Source organism: Engraulis encrasicolus, chromosome 23 (assembly GCF_034702125.1).
Source record: "Engraulis encrasicolus isolate BLACKSEA-1 chromosome 23, IST_EnEncr_1.0, whole genome shotgun sequence".
Taxonomy (NCBI): domain Eukaryota; kingdom Metazoa; phylum Chordata; class Actinopteri; order Clupeiformes; family Engraulidae; genus Engraulis; species Engraulis encrasicolus.
In genome coordinates, this window is record NC_085879.1 from 10,527,102 (window position 1) to 10,547,533 (window position 20,432).

The 20,432-nt window shown below is 43.4% G+C and overlaps 2 protein-coding genes across 2 annotated transcripts in view; one reads left to right on the forward strand and one right to left on the reverse strand.

Moving 5' to 3' along the window:
- cstf2 (cleavage stimulation factor, 3' pre-RNA, subunit 2) overlaps positions 1-7,053 on the forward strand; it is a 32,959-nt gene extending 25,906 nt beyond the window's left edge. Inside the window, exons 11-14 of the mRNA XM_063190254.1 lie at positions 1,957-2,105; positions 2,473-2,556; positions 5,833-5,956; positions 6,788-7,053. Of these exons, the coding sequence (XP_063046324.1) occupies positions 1,957-2,105; positions 2,473-2,556; positions 5,833-5,955 (356 nt within the window). The 3' untranslated portion in view covers position 5,956; positions 6,788-7,053. The remainder of the gene's footprint in view (positions 1-1,956; positions 2,106-2,472; positions 2,557-5,832; positions 5,957-6,787) is intronic.
- Positions 7,054-7,813: 760 nt separating this feature from the next.
- nox1 (NADPH oxidase 1) lies at positions 7,814-20,336 on the reverse strand. Its single transcript, XM_063190255.1, has 13 exons — positions 20,285-20,336; positions 20,074-20,169; positions 19,715-19,825; positions 19,511-19,595; positions 16,164-16,309; positions 13,847-14,028; positions 13,248-13,374; positions 12,968-13,060; positions 11,966-12,207; positions 11,091-11,253; positions 10,273-10,419; positions 9,489-9,613; positions 7,814-8,892 (listed from the first exon to the last, which is right to left on the reverse strand). Exons 1-13 carry the CDS (start codon positions 20,327-20,329, stop codon positions 8,766-8,768), a joined length of 1,689 nt encoding a protein of 562 aa, XP_063046325.1. The 5' UTR covers positions 20,330-20,336; the 3' UTR covers positions 7,814-8,765.
- Between the last annotated feature and the right edge of the window lie 96 nt (positions 20,337-20,432).

Here is a 20,432-nt window from a genome sequence, read left to right on the forward strand (position 1 = left end):
CTGTTGGATTCCTTATGTCAAGCCACTCTTGAACAAGAAGACAGCGTAAGAAGTGTCTCGCCTGGGCTAAGGACAAAAAGGACTGGGCTGCTGCTGAGTCGTCAAAAGTTATGTTCTCTGATGAGGGTACATCTTGCATTTCCTTTGCAAATCAAGGTACCAGAGTCTTGAGGAAGAGTGGAGAAGCACGGAATCCACGTTGCATGAAATCCAGTGTTAAGTTTCCACCGTCAGTGTTGGTGTGGGGAGCCATGTCATCTGCCGGTGTTGGCCCACAACCAGGAAGTTTTAGAGCACTTCATGCTTCCTGCTGCCAAACGACTTTATGGAGATGCAGATTTCACTTTCCAACAGGACTTGACACCTGCACACAGCGCCAAAACCACCAGTACCTACTCTAAGGACCATGGTATCCCTGTCCTTGATTGTCCAGGAAACTCGCCTGACCTTAACCCCATAAAAATCTAGGGTATTGTGAAGAGGAAGATGCAGTGCGCTAGACCCAACAATGCAGAGGGACAGCGATTATCAGGGCAACCCAGTGCCACAGACTGACTGACCTCCATGCCACGCCGCATTAATGCAGTAATTGAGGCAAAAGGAGCCCCAACCTAGTATTGAGTTCTGTAAATGCTCTGACTTCTTATATTCATGTTTTTCAGATTGCCAACATTTCTAAAAATCCTTTTTTCACTGGTTAAGTTGTGTTCTAATTATTTGAGATACCACATTCTAATTTTTCAAGATACCGAGTTTTCATTAGATGTCACTTATAAATATCAAAATTAATCAGTCTGTGCATGAATATAATGTACAAGAATCACTTTTTTTAAATGCAATTACCGAAATAATTCAATTTTTTGATGATATTTTAATGTGTTGACTTCAGTAATTAAGTGGTCAAGAGGCCTCCCAAACGCTCCCAGCCTCAACAAATGAAGCCGCAAAAGGGTGTGTTTGGGGGTGTCTTCTATTCAGGACCAATACGGATGTGTGGTAGCCTGGGCGAAAGCCGACTCGACTCCGTCAAACAGTCTGGCAAAAGCTTACGGTAGGGACACATACACGCAAATTTGCAAACTTTGCCATTCATTCCTATGAGAGAGGCGAAGGCAAGCGATGGCAAGCGAAAGCAAGCGAACAGGAGCGAAGCGAAGCGAGATTATTAAAGAAAGTTTAATGTTATGCAAATGAGGAGCGAATTTGCCTGCCGCGGCCCAATCAATTCAACAACGTAACTGTTCCATTCCATTTGATTCGCCGCGACTACCTGATGACAGTTGGATTTCGCCTCGCTTCGCTCGCTTCGCCTCCTATGTGTCCCTACCGTAAGAGGAATCCGTCTCCATGGAGGGTGGGAGATGGTCTGAGCTTACTCTGCCATTTAAATGCATTTGAGTTCCGAATTCAAATCAATATTGTGCTTTATCAACTTGTGCTTTATTAACATGACCATTACGACCAGTGCTTAATTTGTCAAGCGGGAGGTCCTGGAGCGCAGAGGATGGGTGACTCCCCCCCCGAGGGGCGGTCTGTGATGTCCTTCCCTGAGGTTCCATCCAAGGTTCGGAGCTCTGGTTTGAGGTTCCGGAGCTAGCTCCCCCTTGCTCCCCCTCAAATTAACCACTGGTTATGACACGCAAAAGCATACAAATAACAAGATAAAAGTGTGAATAGTGTTACCTTGACCAATCAGTAACGGACTCCGCCGGTGACTTCAGCGTCACCACTCTCAACTGTTTGCTGATTGGCGGAACAGTGAGCAAATCGAACTAGGAGGGTTTCGCCAGACTATGTGTGGAGCCAAAATATTTGGGTGGAAGTACATAGGATGGCATCGCCAGGCGAGCTTTGTGGAACAGTAATAGGATATAAATTCAGTTTTTTTTTAACCCTCTCCTTCACCACCACCTGTCATTTTCTCCCCCCTCTCATCTCCCCTCCCCCCCCCTCCAGCACCGATGCCAGTGCCAGGCGGGCGAGACCCGAGGGCGGTGGATGCGCGGGGGCCCCCCGTGGCGGGACAGAGGGTCCCCATGTCCGGTGGCATGCCGGGACCCGTCCCACACTCGATGCAGCCTGCCGCCCCACCAGCCAGCAGACAGGTATCAGTATCAGCATCTCAGCCAAGACTGGACGTTTTCACAAGTCCACCCAGCACACCCCCAGCCCCCCATCCCACATGCCTTAACACTTTTTGTTTTGTATTAATGTTGTATGAAAATAACATTTAAATTTAATTTGTTGTTAAATTCAAATAACTAGTGATGCAAGTGATCCACTCTCAGTGCTGAAAAGTCTCAGGGGAATGGAGATGTAGGATATTTAGGGGTAGGAGGTGTAGGATGTTAGGCATTAAACTATTTTTCTTTATTGCTTTATTTCCTTGCAATCTGTGTGTGCCTGCATGTGTACATTTGTACATGGTGTGTGTGTGTGCGTGTGTATATCTGCTTTATGTGTGTATTTTAGGGTCCTGGTATGTCTGGCGCTCCTCAGTCTGGTGGGTACAGCCCCGGCCAGAGCCAAGGGGTCTCATCTCAAGACCAGGAGAAGGTGAGTTGGGAGAGAAGAGAAAGACGGGCGTTAGATGCACTCTTTTTCAATAGCGCGCCGCCCATCGTCTTTCCTTGGGTAAAGTTGATGACAGTCTGGCAGAGCAAGCAGTTTGGTTATTTTCAACTGCTCATGCAATGATATAAGGAACAACAATAAAAATAATGAGCTGTTACTCTGCCGTGATTGATGCAGGGCATGTATAGAAGATGCAGCTGTTACGTTTGACACAAGTGAGCGAGCCAAACTTTGAAATTTGAATGAGTGGTCACAAGCATTTGACAGATGCAGGTTATTAGATTATTATATATTGGCCATTTTATGTTTGTGTGAGCATTGTTGTCACATTAGTCAGGCCTTCCGAGGCAATAAACCAATGCCTGGAATATTCTTCTTCTATTCTTGAAATCATCTAGTTTTTGATCTTCAGTCAGGTAGAATAGGTCATTGATGAATTAATGTGCATATCCATGGTATATGTTATAACCAGGACATTTTAGTGTATGTGGTCTTGAGATGGAGGACATGACTCTTATCTAGAGTGATTGCGCATGCAAAGGCAGACATCCCTGATCCAGCAAATAAAAGACCTGCTGTGTATTTTTTTCACCAACCAAATTCCCCAAACTAGTATATGGACGAGCCAGTTCGCAAAATCACCTGTGTTAAAGATCGCCTCTCAACGTAATTTAATTAATATTGCCGTGTTCCCAATTGTTATTGAATGTGTTACGCGTTGGTCCTGTTTTAAAAAACGTTCTGGTTGCTTTGTTTCAAGACGTTTTTGCAAGCTGGCAAGGTGGCTTGTGGAGAAACGAGAGAGTGTTCCGTGTTTCTCGTGGAAATGCGTCTCTGATTGGCTCACTCCTCCTGCTCTCAAAGAAACGCGTCTCTGATTGGCTCAGTCCTCCAGCCTTGGGAGAGAATGTAATGGGAAACAGAGTCGCCACTTCCCCGGATGGTACTGCACTATAGGGGCGCCAACGGAGGCGTGCAGGCTCCATTCAGGGCTGTGCTCTTTCGACAGCGACCCCTAGGCGAGCTGTAGGCACGGAGCAACCGGAGTGAGCAGGCTTTATGTATGAGGCTTTGTGCTGTGTGTGTACCTGAGAGTAGCAACCAGCTGATAGCTAAGCTAAGCTATGTTTCGGACCACCAGACGTTGCTTGTTTTGAAAACAAGCAGAAAAAAATTACTCGACATGTTTTTAGATAAATGGGTCGATATAAACCTTTGTGGGCAACGCCTTCTTTCGACGTGACGAAACACAGACAGGCTTTCGTGATTCGCTCGTTTCTCTGCATTATTGATGTAAATTGGGAAACACCGGGAAACACAGCCAGGAGAGTTGACGCACCGCTATGAGAGCCTTGCAAGTGAGTTTAACTTGGGGTGACCGTCCGATCTTCGAAAGGAGTGAGTAAAACTGAGTTTTATCGGAAGTTGGCCTTTAAGAGGTCAGAGAGAATACACCACAGGAATATCTTCTCCTTTTCTAGAGCTGGTCTGGCCACCTTTGCTTGAAGAACAAGGAGGTCTTGTTATTGAGACTAGGATACCTTGTTTGCTTTCTTCTTTTGCCCCAGGTCTCTTAAGTGTGCTATTTAAAACCTTTGTGTATGTTAACGGCATGTCTATGCCCCTCAGGGATACACTACGGGGAGAAATGGAGTAACACAAAATTGCACAAACCCTTTTCCCCCCCAGTCAAATCAATTCCAAACATTTTTCTCACACTACCAGACAGCTAAAGTGATTTGACCCTGCAACACTTTTTTACAATGTTGGAAACACATTTTATTACCATGTAAAGGAACCACACAATTTTCTTAATAATACATATAGTATAATGCAGTCTCTTCACGTCAGCAAACCTTGTCAGTATTCTCTTCACGTCAGTAAATACTTCATTCAAACTGTGAAAGTTTTTCCAGCTTGGAGCAGGCTTCACTATTACCTGTGTTTACATAGATTGTGAGGGTTTGTGCTCAAATGCTTAACTTAGTTTTTCCACAAAAAAGAGGCCACACCATACAGAATGTTTTTAAATGCACAGTGCAATGTTTTTTTTTGTAAGGCACAGTGCAATAAAAACGCTATGCAATGTTTTTTTTGTATGGCACAGTGCAATAAAAACACTAAGGTGCGGCCTCTCTTTTGAAAAATCCACAGTGTGACTCAATGGGCTCAGACGCACTTTCTTCTGGAACCTTTTTGTCACTTGGTTTCCATCTCAAGTCATGTTGCGATGGCATGCATCCAAGTACTCCATCCACGCTCCAGGTCTTGAATCAAACAAGTCAACTATTTAAAAATACTTGAAAACATCAAGTTTTGATGGTGGTTAATAACAATACAAATTTATCTGCTACCAGTCACAAAAACTAGGCCTGATCCTTTCAGCTGATGTAGCCCACCCTACAGATAACATTTGGTCCAAGAATGGCAGTGATGGCAAACCTGTTACCTTAAAGCAGCTTGAATTTGAAGAGATGAGTAGAAGAACAGGAACGTCTTGCTGTGCTGCAGTTGTTTTAGGACTGGAGAGGCTAGCAACGAGACTTCTTTATGTTCAAAAGAAAGAATCAGGCTTTTAAACAAAACATTCAAGAGGTTTCGGGGATGTGAACCCTTTCCTTTTAATTTGATTTAGCTTAGCCTGTCCCAGGACATAGAACAAATAATCCAGGCAGTTTGGCTGCACACTCTGGTTTTATCAGGTTGGTGTTACGTCTTAACAGGCCTCAGGAGAGCTGTGTGTGCCATGCAGCAGTACTGTACATCTAAAAGGTGCCACTCTGCATGCCATTGTTAACAGCCGTGCACTCCTGTTTGCAATGTCATAACCTATTAGCAGAAGCTATTGTTGTCTAGACCTGTAGTGTTCTATATACCAGAGGCCTCTCCCACTGATGGTATGATAACATGGTGTGTGTGTGTGTGTGTGTGTGTGTGTGTGTGTGTGTGTGTGTGTGTGTGTGTGTGTGTGTGTGTGTGTGTGTGCGCCTGTGTTTGTGTGTGTGTGTGTGTGTGTGTGTGTGTGTGTGCACACGTGTGCATGCGTTGGTGTGAGTGTGCATTTGTTTCCGTGTGTGTGTGTGTGTATCTGTGTACATGTTTCTGTGTGTATGTTTGTGTGTGTGTCTGTGTGCAAGTATCCATGTGAGTGCGTGTCTGTGTGCATGTATCCATGCGAGTGTACATGTTTCTGTGTGAGTGTGTGTCCGCGTGTATGTTTCTGCGTGCGTGCGTATGTTTGCATGTGTGTTTCTCTAGGCTGCCCTGATCATGCAAGTCCTGCAGCTGACCCCAGAACAGATTGCCATGCTGCCCCCGGAGCAGAGGCAGAGCATCCTCATACTCAAAGAACAGATCCAGAAGACTGCCGGAGCACCTTGAGGTATTCACAGAGAGAGAGAGAGGGAAAAAAGACATAAGCACACATACTCAAGGCACTGCAGTGGCCTTCTGCATCTGTTCCTTGAAGCACATAGTACACACGTGCTCAAAGGGAGAAGGACACACACGGCAGAAAACCTTGAGCTAAATGTGCACACACACACACACATTTACAGTGTGCACATACAGTACACCTACAGGGAAAGAAAAACACATGTTACATGATGTACGTAATCATTGACACGGAGAGAAAGACATGTTCATAGAAGATGACATGCAAAGACGCATTGAATTTCTTTCATATGGATTCACATGCGCTTTTCTGGACATGCATTCACTCACACCTACCTACACATGTTTTGAGATGTGCTGGCATGCTGTAAGACTCCCCCACAGTGCTGAATGCAAATTCCCACTGACTACTGACACATGAAGAGCCACCTATTGTTTGTAGTAGAGGCAGGTGAAGAACAATACCAGCATGTGGCTGTGCTCCTGTCTTCGAACTGACAGCTTTACGTGTGTGTGTGTGCGTCTGTCTGTATGTTCGTGTGTGTGTGTGTGTGTACATGCATGCAAGTATACATACATGCATACCTGTAAGGAAATACATCCTTTTAAAAATTCCCATATCACTCACTGGACCATTTGTCTTGCTGTGTGTCAGTAATTGCCTTGCTATTGTTTGAGCAGGTTTTACGTAACTGGTTTCAACAGTCATTGACATTAATCTGCTTTTCTCTGAATGCTTACTGCAGTGAGAGCAGACAGTGCAATGATCCTAATATGTATATGCATTTTTTGCCCTGTCTTTTGTTCTTTTTTCTTTCAGGTGCGTCACACAATACAGCCAACTCGTTTTGTAACAACCAGGGAGAGACATGCATTCACGCACTCCCTTCCTGGATTAGGATCCAGAAACATTCTTCCTCACTGTCTTCGTTTTGTTTTTGACTAGTTGTCTCATGGTTTTTAAGTAAGAGAATCAAATTACCCTGATGTTAACATTTAAGAAGAGATTGTTTAAAGGTTCATTTTCTTACTGGAAACTTCAAATTGTCTGTTGTTGATTTTTGTCAATAAAAAGATAAAACAAATCATCAGTCTTGTCTTTAGTTTATCAGAAATCATGAAACAAACATGTACATATGTCAAAATCAAACAGTTGTCCATGTCCCGGGATGAAGAATTGTGGTAGCCAGGTAACATGCAGTGTTTCTGCCAATGGAATGCTGTAATAGCCATTGAAAAGACTTTACCATCAGCACTGTAATACTTGATGACTTCGGCATTACCATTCTTGTAAAAGGAAATATACAATGTGTCTTACTAGATAAAGAAGAAACGGAAGATAAGAACAAAACATCAGATAACAGAATTCTATATTACAGATAGTGTCTGTGACAAGTCTTGACTCATTTCAATTGAAAGGACAAGTGTACCTTCTGCATCCTGAGCATAAACAACCAGGTAAAGACAAAATATTCTCTTGTCACTTAATAGATGCCATTCACAAGAGATAAAGTTTGCAGTTGCATTTATAGAATACATGCAGCTTATAATCATGGCAGGGAGGCAGTAGCAAAGGTTGGGTTACTACGCAAAGCTGGCTAAAACTTTTAATATTTCCTACATAAAGGTGACCAATCCTTTGTAAACATGGTATGACACCTGAGCATTAATGTCACTTGACAAGATTAAATGATGCTTGACATCCACAATAAACGTGGGTGGAGTATTGACTAACGTGGCAGCTTTGCCCAAGGGGACAGCTGTGACCTAATAGTTATGGATTTGGTTGAGATCAAAAGGTTGCATGTTCGAATCTTGTCCCAAGAAGAATGCAGGTTGTCTCATATTCCCTTGAGCAAATGCATCAACAGCTCCACAGACTAACCAATACCTAAATAACTAAGTTTGGAGCTCAATTCACTTCCTCCTGTCCTTCCCTGTTACTCGTGGCTCCTTGCTTTGGTGTCGCCCTGCCTCCGAGGAGAAATTAAAGAATTAAGTTTCCCCACTGTCAATGTAGGCGGAGCAATTGTTTGGGGGGCGTTTCCACATTCAACATCCAAATTGCAAATGAGATAATGACCCTTGCATTGTGCTTTTGTGAGATATTGAACATCGATGACGTCACAAGGCCAGAAGCAACAGGAGAAGACAGGAGTAACGAGTCCCACCCCAAGTATTGCTTTGGATAAAGTGTACAGTACATGTCATGGAATGTTCTTGCCATTGATAAGTCATAAGAGGCTCATGTGAGCCTTATGTAGACCATCAAATCTCATACCAAGGTATGAAGAATAGAAAGTCTAATGTGCACAGCACACAGTGATTAGTCAATGAAGATCCATTATGTCCATGGGTGGTCGGTCAGGCATGGTCTTGCAGTATTCCCTACAGGAAATAAATAGTTACGATGGCGGATGCCTTGAGACGTGGGCTAATAATGGATGGAGACCAACACTTTTATAATGTCTATTTCAGCTTTCCTTTTGGAGCCCATTATGAAAAAAACAACAATTCAATTATATATGCCTATGATTTCATTAACTAATTTGTAACCCCACATCCAATTTAAGTGTTGTTCTGATAGAAAAATTAAACAATAGGAGGGTGGGATCGGTTGCAAAGCCACTGATGAAACTCCTAGTCAATATGACTGTAGGTCTCCTCTGCCCATCTCGTCCTTGTTTAAAGAGTCATCTAAGGCAGCCTTAAGGGGTTCAACTGTGTGACAATCATCAATCGGCAACCACCACCTTTGATAAACATCCATTTTCTTTCCCCAGAGAGCACTTCAGCGCTCAGAAGTTCTCCTTGTTGAAGTAAAACTTTGTTTTCCGGGGATCGACGTCCGAGAATTTCACACACTTCTTCTCCAGAGTCTTGCCAAGGACTGCTGGCCCACAGAGGAAGGCGCCTACCACGGAACTGCAAGTGTTAAAGGTAAAAAAGGCAAATGAAAGAATTAGTTCACAGAAGATTGCCACAATGTGCAGTAATATTTGTCCATTTTTTAAATCCTGGACACAAAGTGTTGAACTGCTACCAGCAAGGTGACAATGTTGAAGCCAACACCTAAAATCAGGGGTCATTAACCCATTGATGCCTGATGTTGCATTGCGCAACATTGGCCCTGGTGCCTGGAGTTGCATTATGCAACATTCAGGCTCATGAGATTTGAAACAACTTTATTAAAAAATCTTTTTTTGTCTGAGATGAATTAACACATTCTAATGGAAGATGAGGGTCTTGGCGTTTAAATGCAACTTATACATTTTTTTATGTGCTTCAGAAGCTGATATTTAGGTTTTTATAGGCTGGGGGCAGCTTTTCTTAAAAAGGGCTCAGGCATTCAGCACCCTTTTTTTGAGGGTGCCTTAGGCGTCAATTGGTTAAATTAAAAGGTATTTATGTCATTATTAAAGTATTATTTAAATGCTCCCTTTTAAAACGTTATAATAGATATATTTACACTTTCCAAGCTGAAATAGCGCAGAATATTGTGTGAATGTTAATAAACCTACGTGGGGTTCTCCTTGCGAACTTGCTCAAATTCTTTGTCCCAGTTGGGTCGTCCATAATGGGTCTTCTGCTTCAATCCAGTGACGATATCCTTGTCGTTATCAAAATGTACCATTGCATGAGTAGCCTACAAACAAAACAGTAAAGCATACATGTGAAATGTGAAAAAAAATCATGATCACTGCAATTACACTGCTAACACTGAACGAAGGGCATGGAACACAAACACTGGCATTGTAAACAAGGCAATAAATTAGGAGTGACAAGTGTAGACCACAAGTAAATGCTTCCAAATACTTCCTGCTAGCAGCTGTCTTTCAGTTGGAGACGTCTTGACAGGTTGTGTTACTCTACAGTATCTGTGTAAATATGCATTATGTACGTCGTGTGATACGTACATGGGAAAAGTGTTGAACAACATGTTGAAATGTAAGTCCTTTGGCACTATACTTAATGAAATCAAGACTTTCCACATCTGAGCTGCTCTGGTTACCTTCCTTTTTGCCTGAATTAAGCTCTCTCCCATAACACACCAGATTGTGAAGGATATGCTTTCCCCCCTTTTTTTCTGTGATCACTGAGATTATATATGTACATGGCCTTTGTCCCAGGTGGTGAGGAAAGCTTGGAGGTCAGAAAGTTGTCCTTGTCTGACATCCACGAGAGATCAAATCACTACATCTCTACACAGTGTCAGCAACTTGCTAACAACAAGCAAATGTTTTCTACATGCAAACAGTATCTGGTGTGTGTGTGAATATACCGTATGCTCGCTACAGTACGTACATGGGTTTTGTCCCAGCCGGTGAGGAAGAGTTTGTAGGTCAGGAAATTGCCCATGCCCCTCTCCTCCATCTCCGCCTCCAGCACCTGCAGCAGGTCAGCGAACCACTCGAAAGCATGTGTCTCTCTGCACAACCAGTAGAAGTAGATCTGCAAACACACATGGGATTTTGAGATGAAGAGAAAAAAAAATCCATCCCAAGTGCTCAGGAACACAAATGTCATTAGAAAAATGAGGCAGTCCGAGGAACTCTTCATCATCTCTAACAATAATGTTGAAAAGCATTTTTTTTTTCAAATTTAAAATCAGACTGCGCAGTGCGCAGCAAATAGCTTTAGACGTTTTTAGATACAAAGATTATTACAGTGTGCTTTTGGATAAAGGGTGGAATACAGAAAACACAGACATACGGGTGATATTTTTTCCTGATTAATCTAGATTGTGCAACCCAAAAATGCATGTATGACATGTAATGCATGTCCAGTATGTCATCATAGAAAACTGTGGTAGCATGATGTGACACAATGTACATTTTCTTGCTTTTTTGATGATCACACCACTGGAAAACCAGGAAGAAGACACTAAAATATGAAGGCTTGGGTAAACACATTACAAAAGCCAAGAAGAGGAGGAACCAAATTTCCAGACTTGGTAGATGGATAGATTGATGGATAGGAAACTCAATGCGTCTTGGCATAGGTATCGGTGTCGCACACACACACGGACCAGTTGGACAACATACTTTGACACACTGCACTGCACACTCTCCCAATGACCTTTTGACAGCCAGCCCCCGCAATAAAAAAACAACATGACATACCTTCCTGGTTCGCAGCTTGGGGTTGGACTCCTTGAACTTGTACCAGATGGATTTCAAGATGGAGGCAAAGGGGGTGACTCCGATACCGGCCCCGACCAGCATGCTGACCTCGTAGTCAAACACATCCTCACTGGCGGTGCCGAAGGGACCATCCACACCCATCCTGTGATGGAGCAGATGGAACACTGTTAGTATCATTCTGCCCTGCAAAGCACGAAGGCAGTAACTGCATTGTTAAATATGAGTTATTATGATTTTAATGACATGTATCAAAGTATAAAGTTAAACAAAATGATTGATCAGGGTAGCAGCGTAATGTAAACTACTACAGTAAACTACTATAATGCAATGTACAGTAATGTCGATTTAATAGTGTAGAAACTCACTTGGGTCCCTAGTGTAATGTAATGTAAAGAAACTCACTTGGGTCCCTGTGCACCTTCTGGTGTAATGTAATGTAATGTAATGTAATGTAATGTATTGTATTCATGGGTGAGCGGGCAGTCATGGGTGAGCGGTTAGGGCGTCAGACTTGCATCCCAGAGGTTGCCGGTTCGACTCCCGACCCGCCAGGTTGGTGGGGGGAGTAATCAACCAGTGCTCTCCCCCATCCTCCTCCATGACTGAGGTACTCTGAGCATGGTACCGTCCCACCGCACTGCTCCCCCATGGGGCGCCACTGAGGGCTGCCCCCTTGCACGGGTGAGGCATAAATGCAGTTTCGTTGTGTGCAGTGTGCAGTGTTCACTTGTGTGCTGTGGAGTGCTGTGTCACAATGACAATGGGAATTGGAGTTTCCCAATGGGCTTTCACTTTCACTTTTGTAATGTAATGTAATGTAATAATGTAATGTAATGTAATGTAAAGAAACTCACTTGGGTCCCTGTGCACCTTCAGGCAGCTGCTGCACCATGTCGATGAGCTTCTCGGTCCAGTCCCCGGCGGAGCGGATGTGCACGCTGAAGAAGTCCTCCTCGGGGGCCGAGGTCATGGTGAAGGGGTGCCACTCCAGCTGCGAGATGGCCGGGCAGTTGAGGAAGACGTACTGGCCCACCTCCATCTTGAAGCCCTTCTTCACCAGCTGCAGCTCCAGCACTTTGGACGGACGCATCACAATCTGGCATTCACGACAAGACGGTAAGAGTGTTCTTGTTACATTCTGGTGTCATACAATATTATAGTCCAACCTATAACTCCTACTCTATCTGATTGTGATGTGCCCGTCCAAAATCGTCATTCACCACACGAAAGAACTGAGTTGTTATGCAGTATGTCCTGCATCTCTCTTGGTCGATGTCCCACAACGTTATACCTTACTTATCCCTTACGTGGCAAAAAAACACATACTCTGACAACTTCAGCCACATTGCAATCGGATATTTGTGACAAGGAGATGCAGTGTTGTGTTATATCATAATACAATATACAGTTCAACATTATAACATAGTAGTATAAAATTCTTCCTCAGGCAATTTTGGATGACAGCATTACAATCTGATATCATGACAAGGAAGTGCAGTGTTTTTTTGTAAATGTAGGTCTGCTATGAAACGCAGTGCTTGTACAGTAAAGGTTCAATGCAAAGACACATGGCATTGGCCTAACTGTAAATGTTCAAATTGAGTGTATTTGACAAAGTTTGACTGGCAATGGTGAAGCAAATGTATAACTCCTCCTCTGTTTTATGGTCATGAAAAGACGACACCATTAGGGCTGTCTTTACCGTAACCGATTAGCACTTAATGACAGTCATAAAATGTTTACACGACACATGCAAGACTGCATTACGACACTGCTATGTCATATATATGAGAGCGGTGTCAAGTAAACTGTTACCGAATACAGTGTTACTGCAACATTGTAAGGCCACCACTCACCTTCCTGTAGGTGACTCTCTGTACATAGCGGATGAAACGCAGCAGGCGCTCACACAGGTAGATGAACATTGGCCCAATCACCCACATCCACGTCTGTGCAGGACATCAAGACAATCAAAAGATTGATTTACTGACCCAATTTACTGTCATTTGTGTGAATGCTTTGCATGAACAGTGGCCTATAGTGTAATAATGTCTCTGTACAAATCATATCAAAAGACTTTTGGAGGTCAACTTCTAACCAATATGTTATTTATTTATCTTTAAAAAAAAATCTCACCTGTGGGAATCCTCCGGCAAACTGAGGTAACGGACACTCTGGAATTTTCCCCCATTCGTTTGATCGATTAAAGCAAAACGTTGTGTTGTGAATTGGATTGGTTGTGGTTTGGCTTCTCACAATCCGCCTGCAAAGGAAGAAAGAATGGCGACCAATGGTTAACAGGACAGCTTGACGTCCATGCAGAGACGCCACTGGTGGATGTTAAAAATGAGGATGACATTCATTGGATGATTTTTTTAGTGGCTTTCATGCCTTAACTCGATTGACAGTTTCAGACAGTGTGAGATGATGACAGGAAGCGAGTGGGAGGGAGAGGTGGGGGCGGATGAGGAAATTACCTTGGGAAGGAATCGAACCTGGGCTCACAGAGTACCAGTCAATGCCCTAATCGTTTGTGCCACCTCCGAGGCCAGTGACATTATGAAAGAGTGGTTCTCCCTATACATTTCGTGGTGGTCTATTTTTTCTACGTTTCTCCACTTAGTTCCACGTTAAGCAGGCTCTCTCTTGCTCTCTCTCTCTCTCTCTCTCTCTGACCACCCCCTTCTCCCTGTCTCTCACACTTAGTAATAAACACACCACAGCATGTCCCTTACCCTGCGCCGTGGATGACCAGTCCGATGAAGAAGACCACGAAGAGGTGGTGCGTGTACCAGAAGACCTCGAAGTAGCTGCGGCGGATGACCTCCATGGAGGAAGTGATGATGAGGATGAGCGCCAGAGTGATAATCACGCCAGTGATACCCGCCAGCGTGGTGAACACGAAGTGTGTCGGGGTCTGGAGAGGACAAAAGGTCAGAGGTCAATAACCATGAGCTACCGTATTGCCAACAAGAGTTCTTAGTCATGCCTGTGGTATCCACCAACCAGAGATAGTATAGAAATTAGAAGTAAAAGTATTGAGAAGTGATACGGATGTGGTTAAAAGACAGGTGGTATGATATCACATAGTTGCAGCTATGTAATATCATATCAGTAGTATTGTAATTACATTTGTAACAGCACGTCTACTTCTATGTGGTGAGCCCAAAGTGTGTTGGGGTCTGCAAAGAGGCAAAAGTCAAAGGTCACTGACTACATAGTAAATGCAGCAGCGTTCGTTCAACACTCAGAGATTAGGACCAATACCATTAGTGTTACTGTACATCACTGCAACAAGACAAGTCACTGTCACAAGGAGAGGAGTTTTACACCACAACATGTTACATGTACACTAAAGGATATTGTATACGTGATGGACGTGGCAAACTCTTCGGTCATGTTCAGGGTAAGTTTATAGAGTTCTCTACCACAATGTGTTATACATAGGGATGCAAACGATTAATCGACTTGAATCGACTTTAATCTATTAATGCGTTAATCAATTTAAAAATATTAATCGCAATTAATCGCCAATTCAACTGACAAGAGACCCAGGTGAAATGGGCATGTGAAGAGTGTGTGTGAAGACGGGTGTGAATAGTGGGAATATTTAAATCACCTTTGGATTAAAGAATTTAAATAGAATTAATTTAAATGTACTATTTATCTCACTTTTTAATTCTAATTTTTAGAATTAGTAGGTTTTTTTCGAGAAACATTGAGATTTCGGGGGGAAAACGCTACTTATCAATTAATCGTAAGTCGATCGATAAGGCAATCAACTAAGGATTAATGAATTAATCGATAATTTGCATCCCTAGTTATACAGTATATGTTTAGCAACTCATGTGAGTAAGACACCGGTCGTGAGTTGCTGCGAATCAACTTCAATCAGAAGGACCACAGCTGATTAATCGTAATGTACTTCTTCTGTCTACACAATGCATTTCTTCCGGCTACACAATGCAAGGCATAGTGTGGTTTCCCTCAAAAGCTGCAGGGTTAATGGGATCAAAGGGGATTGAGCTAGCCTTTTAACCACTCCCTTGGCAGAACAAAAGACGTGCACCTGACCCAACTGTAGCTTCCCCTGAAACTTAAGTTACAGCAGAGTTGGACCAAATTAGCTTGAGGTAGCCTTTAATTACCCTTACAAGAACAAAAGAAGTTTCCTTGGCAAAAAATTGCGTAGCCTCTTACTGTAGATGGCCCTGTCAACGGGGTCTATTCACTCTTTCCTGAATATACTCAACTTAGGGATGCAAATGATCGATTACCGGTAATTCATTCATCTTTAGTTAATTGCCTTATCGATCGACTGACGATTAATTGATAAGCGGCGTTCTCCCCCCGAAATCTCAATGTTTCTCGAAAAAAAAAACTACTAAATCTGAACATTTTAATTAAAATTTGAGATAAAATTAATTTCCTATTTAAAATAATTCTATTTCAATTCTTTATTCCAAAGGTGATTTAAATATTCCCACTATTCACACCCCTCTTCACACACCCCTCTTCACCTGGGTCTCTTGTCAGTTGAATTGTCCATTAATTGTGATTAATGTTTTTTAATCGATTAAAGCATTGATTGATTAAAGTCGATTAATCGATTAATCGTTTGCATCCCTAACTCAACTCCATCATAATAACATTGTTATGACATTACCCAAGAGCCGTAGCCTCTCACTTGCTGAAAATGCTTAACTTCATCATAACAACATTGCTTTGACATTACAGAGAGCCATAGTGCTGCGCTAAGGGGTTAAGTTTAATATTGCCATTAGAATTTTGGTGACGTAAGCTTACTGTATAACATAAGCTCAACACTAAAAGCCATGCACCCCATCTTGGAGGTATTCCAAGAACATGGTGAAGTGATACATCAGGCTATGTTTAAGGCAGCATTTAGTGAAGAAATTAAGACTCCAGGCTCTTCTATTACATGAATGAGATTTGTTCAATATTGATGCAGCTTTGTGGAATAGCATAGCCTACCCCCTTGTGTGAAAAAGCCTACCCCCCCCCCCCCCCCTTATTTCCCCCTAAACTTACAGTGGTGTTGGAGCGAATGGGGTTGAGGTAGGTGGTGTTGGTGCCATCCTCCAGAGCAGACAGTGCCCTGCTCAGAGCATCATACTCTCCCCGGATGCTGTTGTAGTACCACTCCACATTTAGCAGATGAGCAACTGTGTGGACCGCTATGGCAAAAAACAAAAACATTAAAATGATGCACCATTTCTTTTAACAAGTGAGTGAAGGAATGGGTTGTCTAATCGAATGAAGTTTCAACCAGCAGCATATTGAGACATAATACGAACGAGAAGCAAGTAATTACTCTCATCTTTCGTGACTACCTACTACACTAATGCTTGAGCTGCCCTCGTCCCAGGCCAGACTCTTGACATGATGTGCTTTGCATCTGCACTTGTTGTTCTGTATATTCCCAGTGCACTTCGTATTTGCTAGAGATGTTGGCTATGATTATGTCCTCGATTGTAAGTCGCTTTGGTTAAACCGCGTCTGCCAAATGCAATGCAATGTAATAAAAAAGCCCTTTTCATGTCCGACAGAGAAATGATTTGCCTGGTCAGACTATAATCTTGAAGAGACTTGCAGTCGCGTATGTCAGTCTAGAATTTTATCAGCATTTGGTTGGTGGGCAGGTGCTAATGTCAAGCCCAGGTTACCGTCATTACAACATTATAAACATAATACAATTATACCACAACAGAGCTCTGAAGCCAAAGGTGCCAGGCTTCATCTGGGTGACTCAAACAAAGTTGACGAGTGAGAGTTTTATGCAATGCGACTGGGAGTTCACATGATGATATGAGGTTTGTTGCCTTGCTCGATGGCACACCAGTCAATACTTACTGGTTTGGGTGGAATTCAAACATGCATTCCTCAGACCCCTCAGATAAAAAAAACTATTTCCTAACCATAAGGACATGGAGGTATCTACCCTTCTTTTACCCCGTGGCTACAGTCGTGGCTCAGTGGTTGGAGCACTGGGTTGGCAACCCAAGGGTTCCCGGTTCAGTGCCCGACCGAACCACGGCTGAAGTGCCCTTGAGCAAGGCACCTAACCCCCACATTGCTCCCCGGGCGCCGCTCAGCAGGCAGCCCACTGCTACGGACTAGTGTGTGTACTTCAATGTGATTCACTAGTCCAAATGGGATAAATGCAGAGAAAGAGTTTCCCCTACCTAGGGGACCAAAATTGGCTCCAATCCAAATTGGCTCCAATTGGCTTCATCATACCCTCAGTGAAGTAACCTACCCCAACACTGGTGGAATGTTGACCCCACTCTCAACCCCCTGATGGTGTCTATGCCAGGCTGCTCAAGTCCTGTGCAGAAGAGCTAGCTGAGCCATTGCAACACCTCAACAAGAGTCTACAGCGGGCAAGGTGCCTACATAGTGGAAAACCGTATGCCTCATACCAGTCTCCATAAGGCCACACCCCAGACAACTGAATGACTACAGACAGGTCGCTCTCACGTCACACATAATGAATACATTTGAGCGTGTGTTGCTTCTCAACATACTGAAACCCCAGGTTTACCATGCACTGGACCCCCTACAGTTTGCCTACCAAGAGAATGTGGGAGTAGAGGATGCTATCCTCTATCTGCTGAACAGTGTGCATTAGCACCTGGACAAATGAGGCAGTATTGTGAGAATCATGTTCTATGATTTCTCCAGTGCCTTCAACACCATCCACCTGCTTCAGATGGGAGTGGAGACGGGGCTGGTGACCTGGATTACAGACTACCTCACAGAACGGCCCCACACTACCACAGCTGAGAAGAGGACATTGAGCAGATTCGACACTATAATGGACAATTACAAGCATCCTCAGCACCCAGTCTTTGACAACCAGAGAAGCCTGTTCAGCTACATATTCCACGCCATCCCATGCAGGACAGACAGGCTACGGAGGTCCTTTGTCTCCAGGGCCAACACCACACAGGAGGACACCCAGAAGGAGATCATCATAGGTGACTGGACTGCATAATCAACCTTCCCACATTTGCATACTCATCTGCACTTTTTTCCTCTGTGGAGGCTGCTGTTCCGCGAACTCCACCCCCTACCACCCATGAACTCTTTTTTTACTGCTGCTTTTCTTTTTTCCTCTGGAGTGCGCACAGTGACTTTTTAGACACCTGGATACATTTTACACTTACTGACTTTTTGGCTGCTCTTTGCTATGTACCACTCAGCTATGGCACATGTGATGAACCACTCTTATTCTTCTCATCACCAACAACAGCTGTGTGTGTGTGACGTGTGAGAGAGAGGGGACGAGGTCTGACTTTGGCTGAATGTAGTGTGTGCTGCATGGTTAATATAAGTGCAATGATGTGTGTCATGTCTGTGTTTTTTTCTGTTTATGCATGTATGCTACTAGACACCTTAATTTCCCTCTGGATCTTTGTTTTCTTTTCCTTTGACGTGTGTAAAACATAGCTATCTGGTTGACCTTTTCGACTAACTGACTTAACCTGTAGCGGTGCAGTTAGGTTATCTGTAATCTGTAGTTAATTACCTGGCGTGGCATTCAGAGAATCTGTGACTTAGTAGAACCTCATGCCTAATACCTTCCTTACTTAAAGTTACCTTAAAAACTGTGGCGGTACCCAGACAACAAGTAAAACCTATTGGCTGTTATCCAAAGTTATCTTAATCACACTGAATGACATGAGCCCTCAATGACAGCCATTACCTGACAGCCAACCAACCTTTCCGTGAAAGCGGCTTAAAATGTCTATCAGTCAACACTGGTGAAAAATTGCTTTATTGCATGTTTACCTTTGGTCAATATTTGTTAGGCTTGTGCTGTCGTAATCCTAAAGAAATTAGACCATCGACCATAAGATAGGCCTATTTTAGAAAAAAAAAATCGTGAGCGTGAAATAGCCTACCACAGGGAATGAAAAAGATAAAGACAACTTCAATGTGAGGGCCAAATAGAAGAGAAGTATAGCCTTCAGAGTAGAGTGTGTGTTTTCTGTGAAGACATAGGCTATTGTTGGCGAGCTTTTTTAGGTTGAAAAATAAGGAAATTCCAATAAACCTGGATATGTTATATTAAAATTAATTAGTAATGGTGGGGTGGCGTCCGCGCCAATGTCTTATCCTGTGCGTATCGCTCGGTGCGTAATTCCAAGAGCAGTATGATAAAAGGAAGAAAGGAGTCGCACACTGGAGCTGGATGCAAAATCAAAAACTGGGAACACTGATGAAGGGCTAGACCCGAAACGTTTGTCCCCTGTCTGTCGGTTTTATTTACATTTTTTCGGCTTTGTTTAATACATTTTTTGATTTTGCATCCAGCTCCAGTGTGCGACTCCTTTCTTCCTTTTATCATGTTAAAATTAATTACAATGGTGTACCTGTCATCAAGCCGATCGTGTAGCCCACAAGCTTGTGGAAACTGAGATTTTTGTCCAGTTGTTTCCTCATGGTGCGCCCACAGCACTGCAACGTAAGCAAGGGACGGAAACAATTAGCCTGTGCGTTTCTTTCCCCCTACAGACACAGAGGAACACTGCCAACCGTGCAAAACCATCGATACCATGGCTGAGTGCATCACTCACCATGAAGGATCCTCGAATGAGGGAGAGAAGGTTGCGACACACCGGCAGCAGGATCAGCAAGCAGTTGAAGTTCAGCACCGCAGCAGGTGCACGCGCCCATGCCAGAGCAGACTACGACCAACGCACCGCAGAGAAACGAGGGATGAAATTGACTTAAATGGCGATTTAAACGTTTACATAGATGTTTTCTGACATTTCTAAACGATCAAAAGACAGTTATAGGTAGCCTAAATTAAAGTCAAGTAACCCGCTATCTCTAAGTGGCAAGAGATGTATACAAAAGTTGTCCCTTCTCTCCACGCGTTTTACGCACAGCTTGTCAATATTTGTACCGTTTGTGACAGGGCAACTTAACTTACCCCTAAAAGATGTCGAGTGTAGATAAACTGATCTCCCAGATCGTAGAAGAAGTAGAAGTAGACAAACAGAAATATGTTTATGCCCATCCAAAGCACCTGCAAAAAATGCCAGAACATTAAACCAATACTGGACTACGGGAATGCTGTTGCCGTTAACAATTCCTTCAGTTTCATACAAAAAAACAGAAAACTTTTAATGTCTTCATTTTACCAGTATAAAGGCAGTCAGCCCGTGGTTGATAATCCAGTTACCCATTGTTGCTCTTCTCACCGGTGAGTCAGTCCTTTCGCGCTTCTTTTATACTGACCTGCCCGTCTACCTTCCAGACTCCACCTTTTTAGGACATTCCCCGCGATTG

Excerpts from the sequence above, each read along its gene's own strand:
- nox1 (XM_063190255.1), bottom strand. The coding sequence starts at position 20,329 with ATGGGTAACTGGATTATCAACCACGGGCTGACTGCCTTTATACTG. Across the intron at positions 13,061-13,247 it reads TTGCCGGAGGATTCCCACAG|ACGTGGATGTGGGTGATTGG; the intron begins GTGAGATTTTTT and ends TGTCCTGCACAG. Across the intron at positions 10,420-11,090 it reads CCAAGCTGCGAACCAGGAAG|ATCTACTTCTACTGGTTGTG; the intron begins GTATGTCATGTT and ends GTGTGTTTGCAG.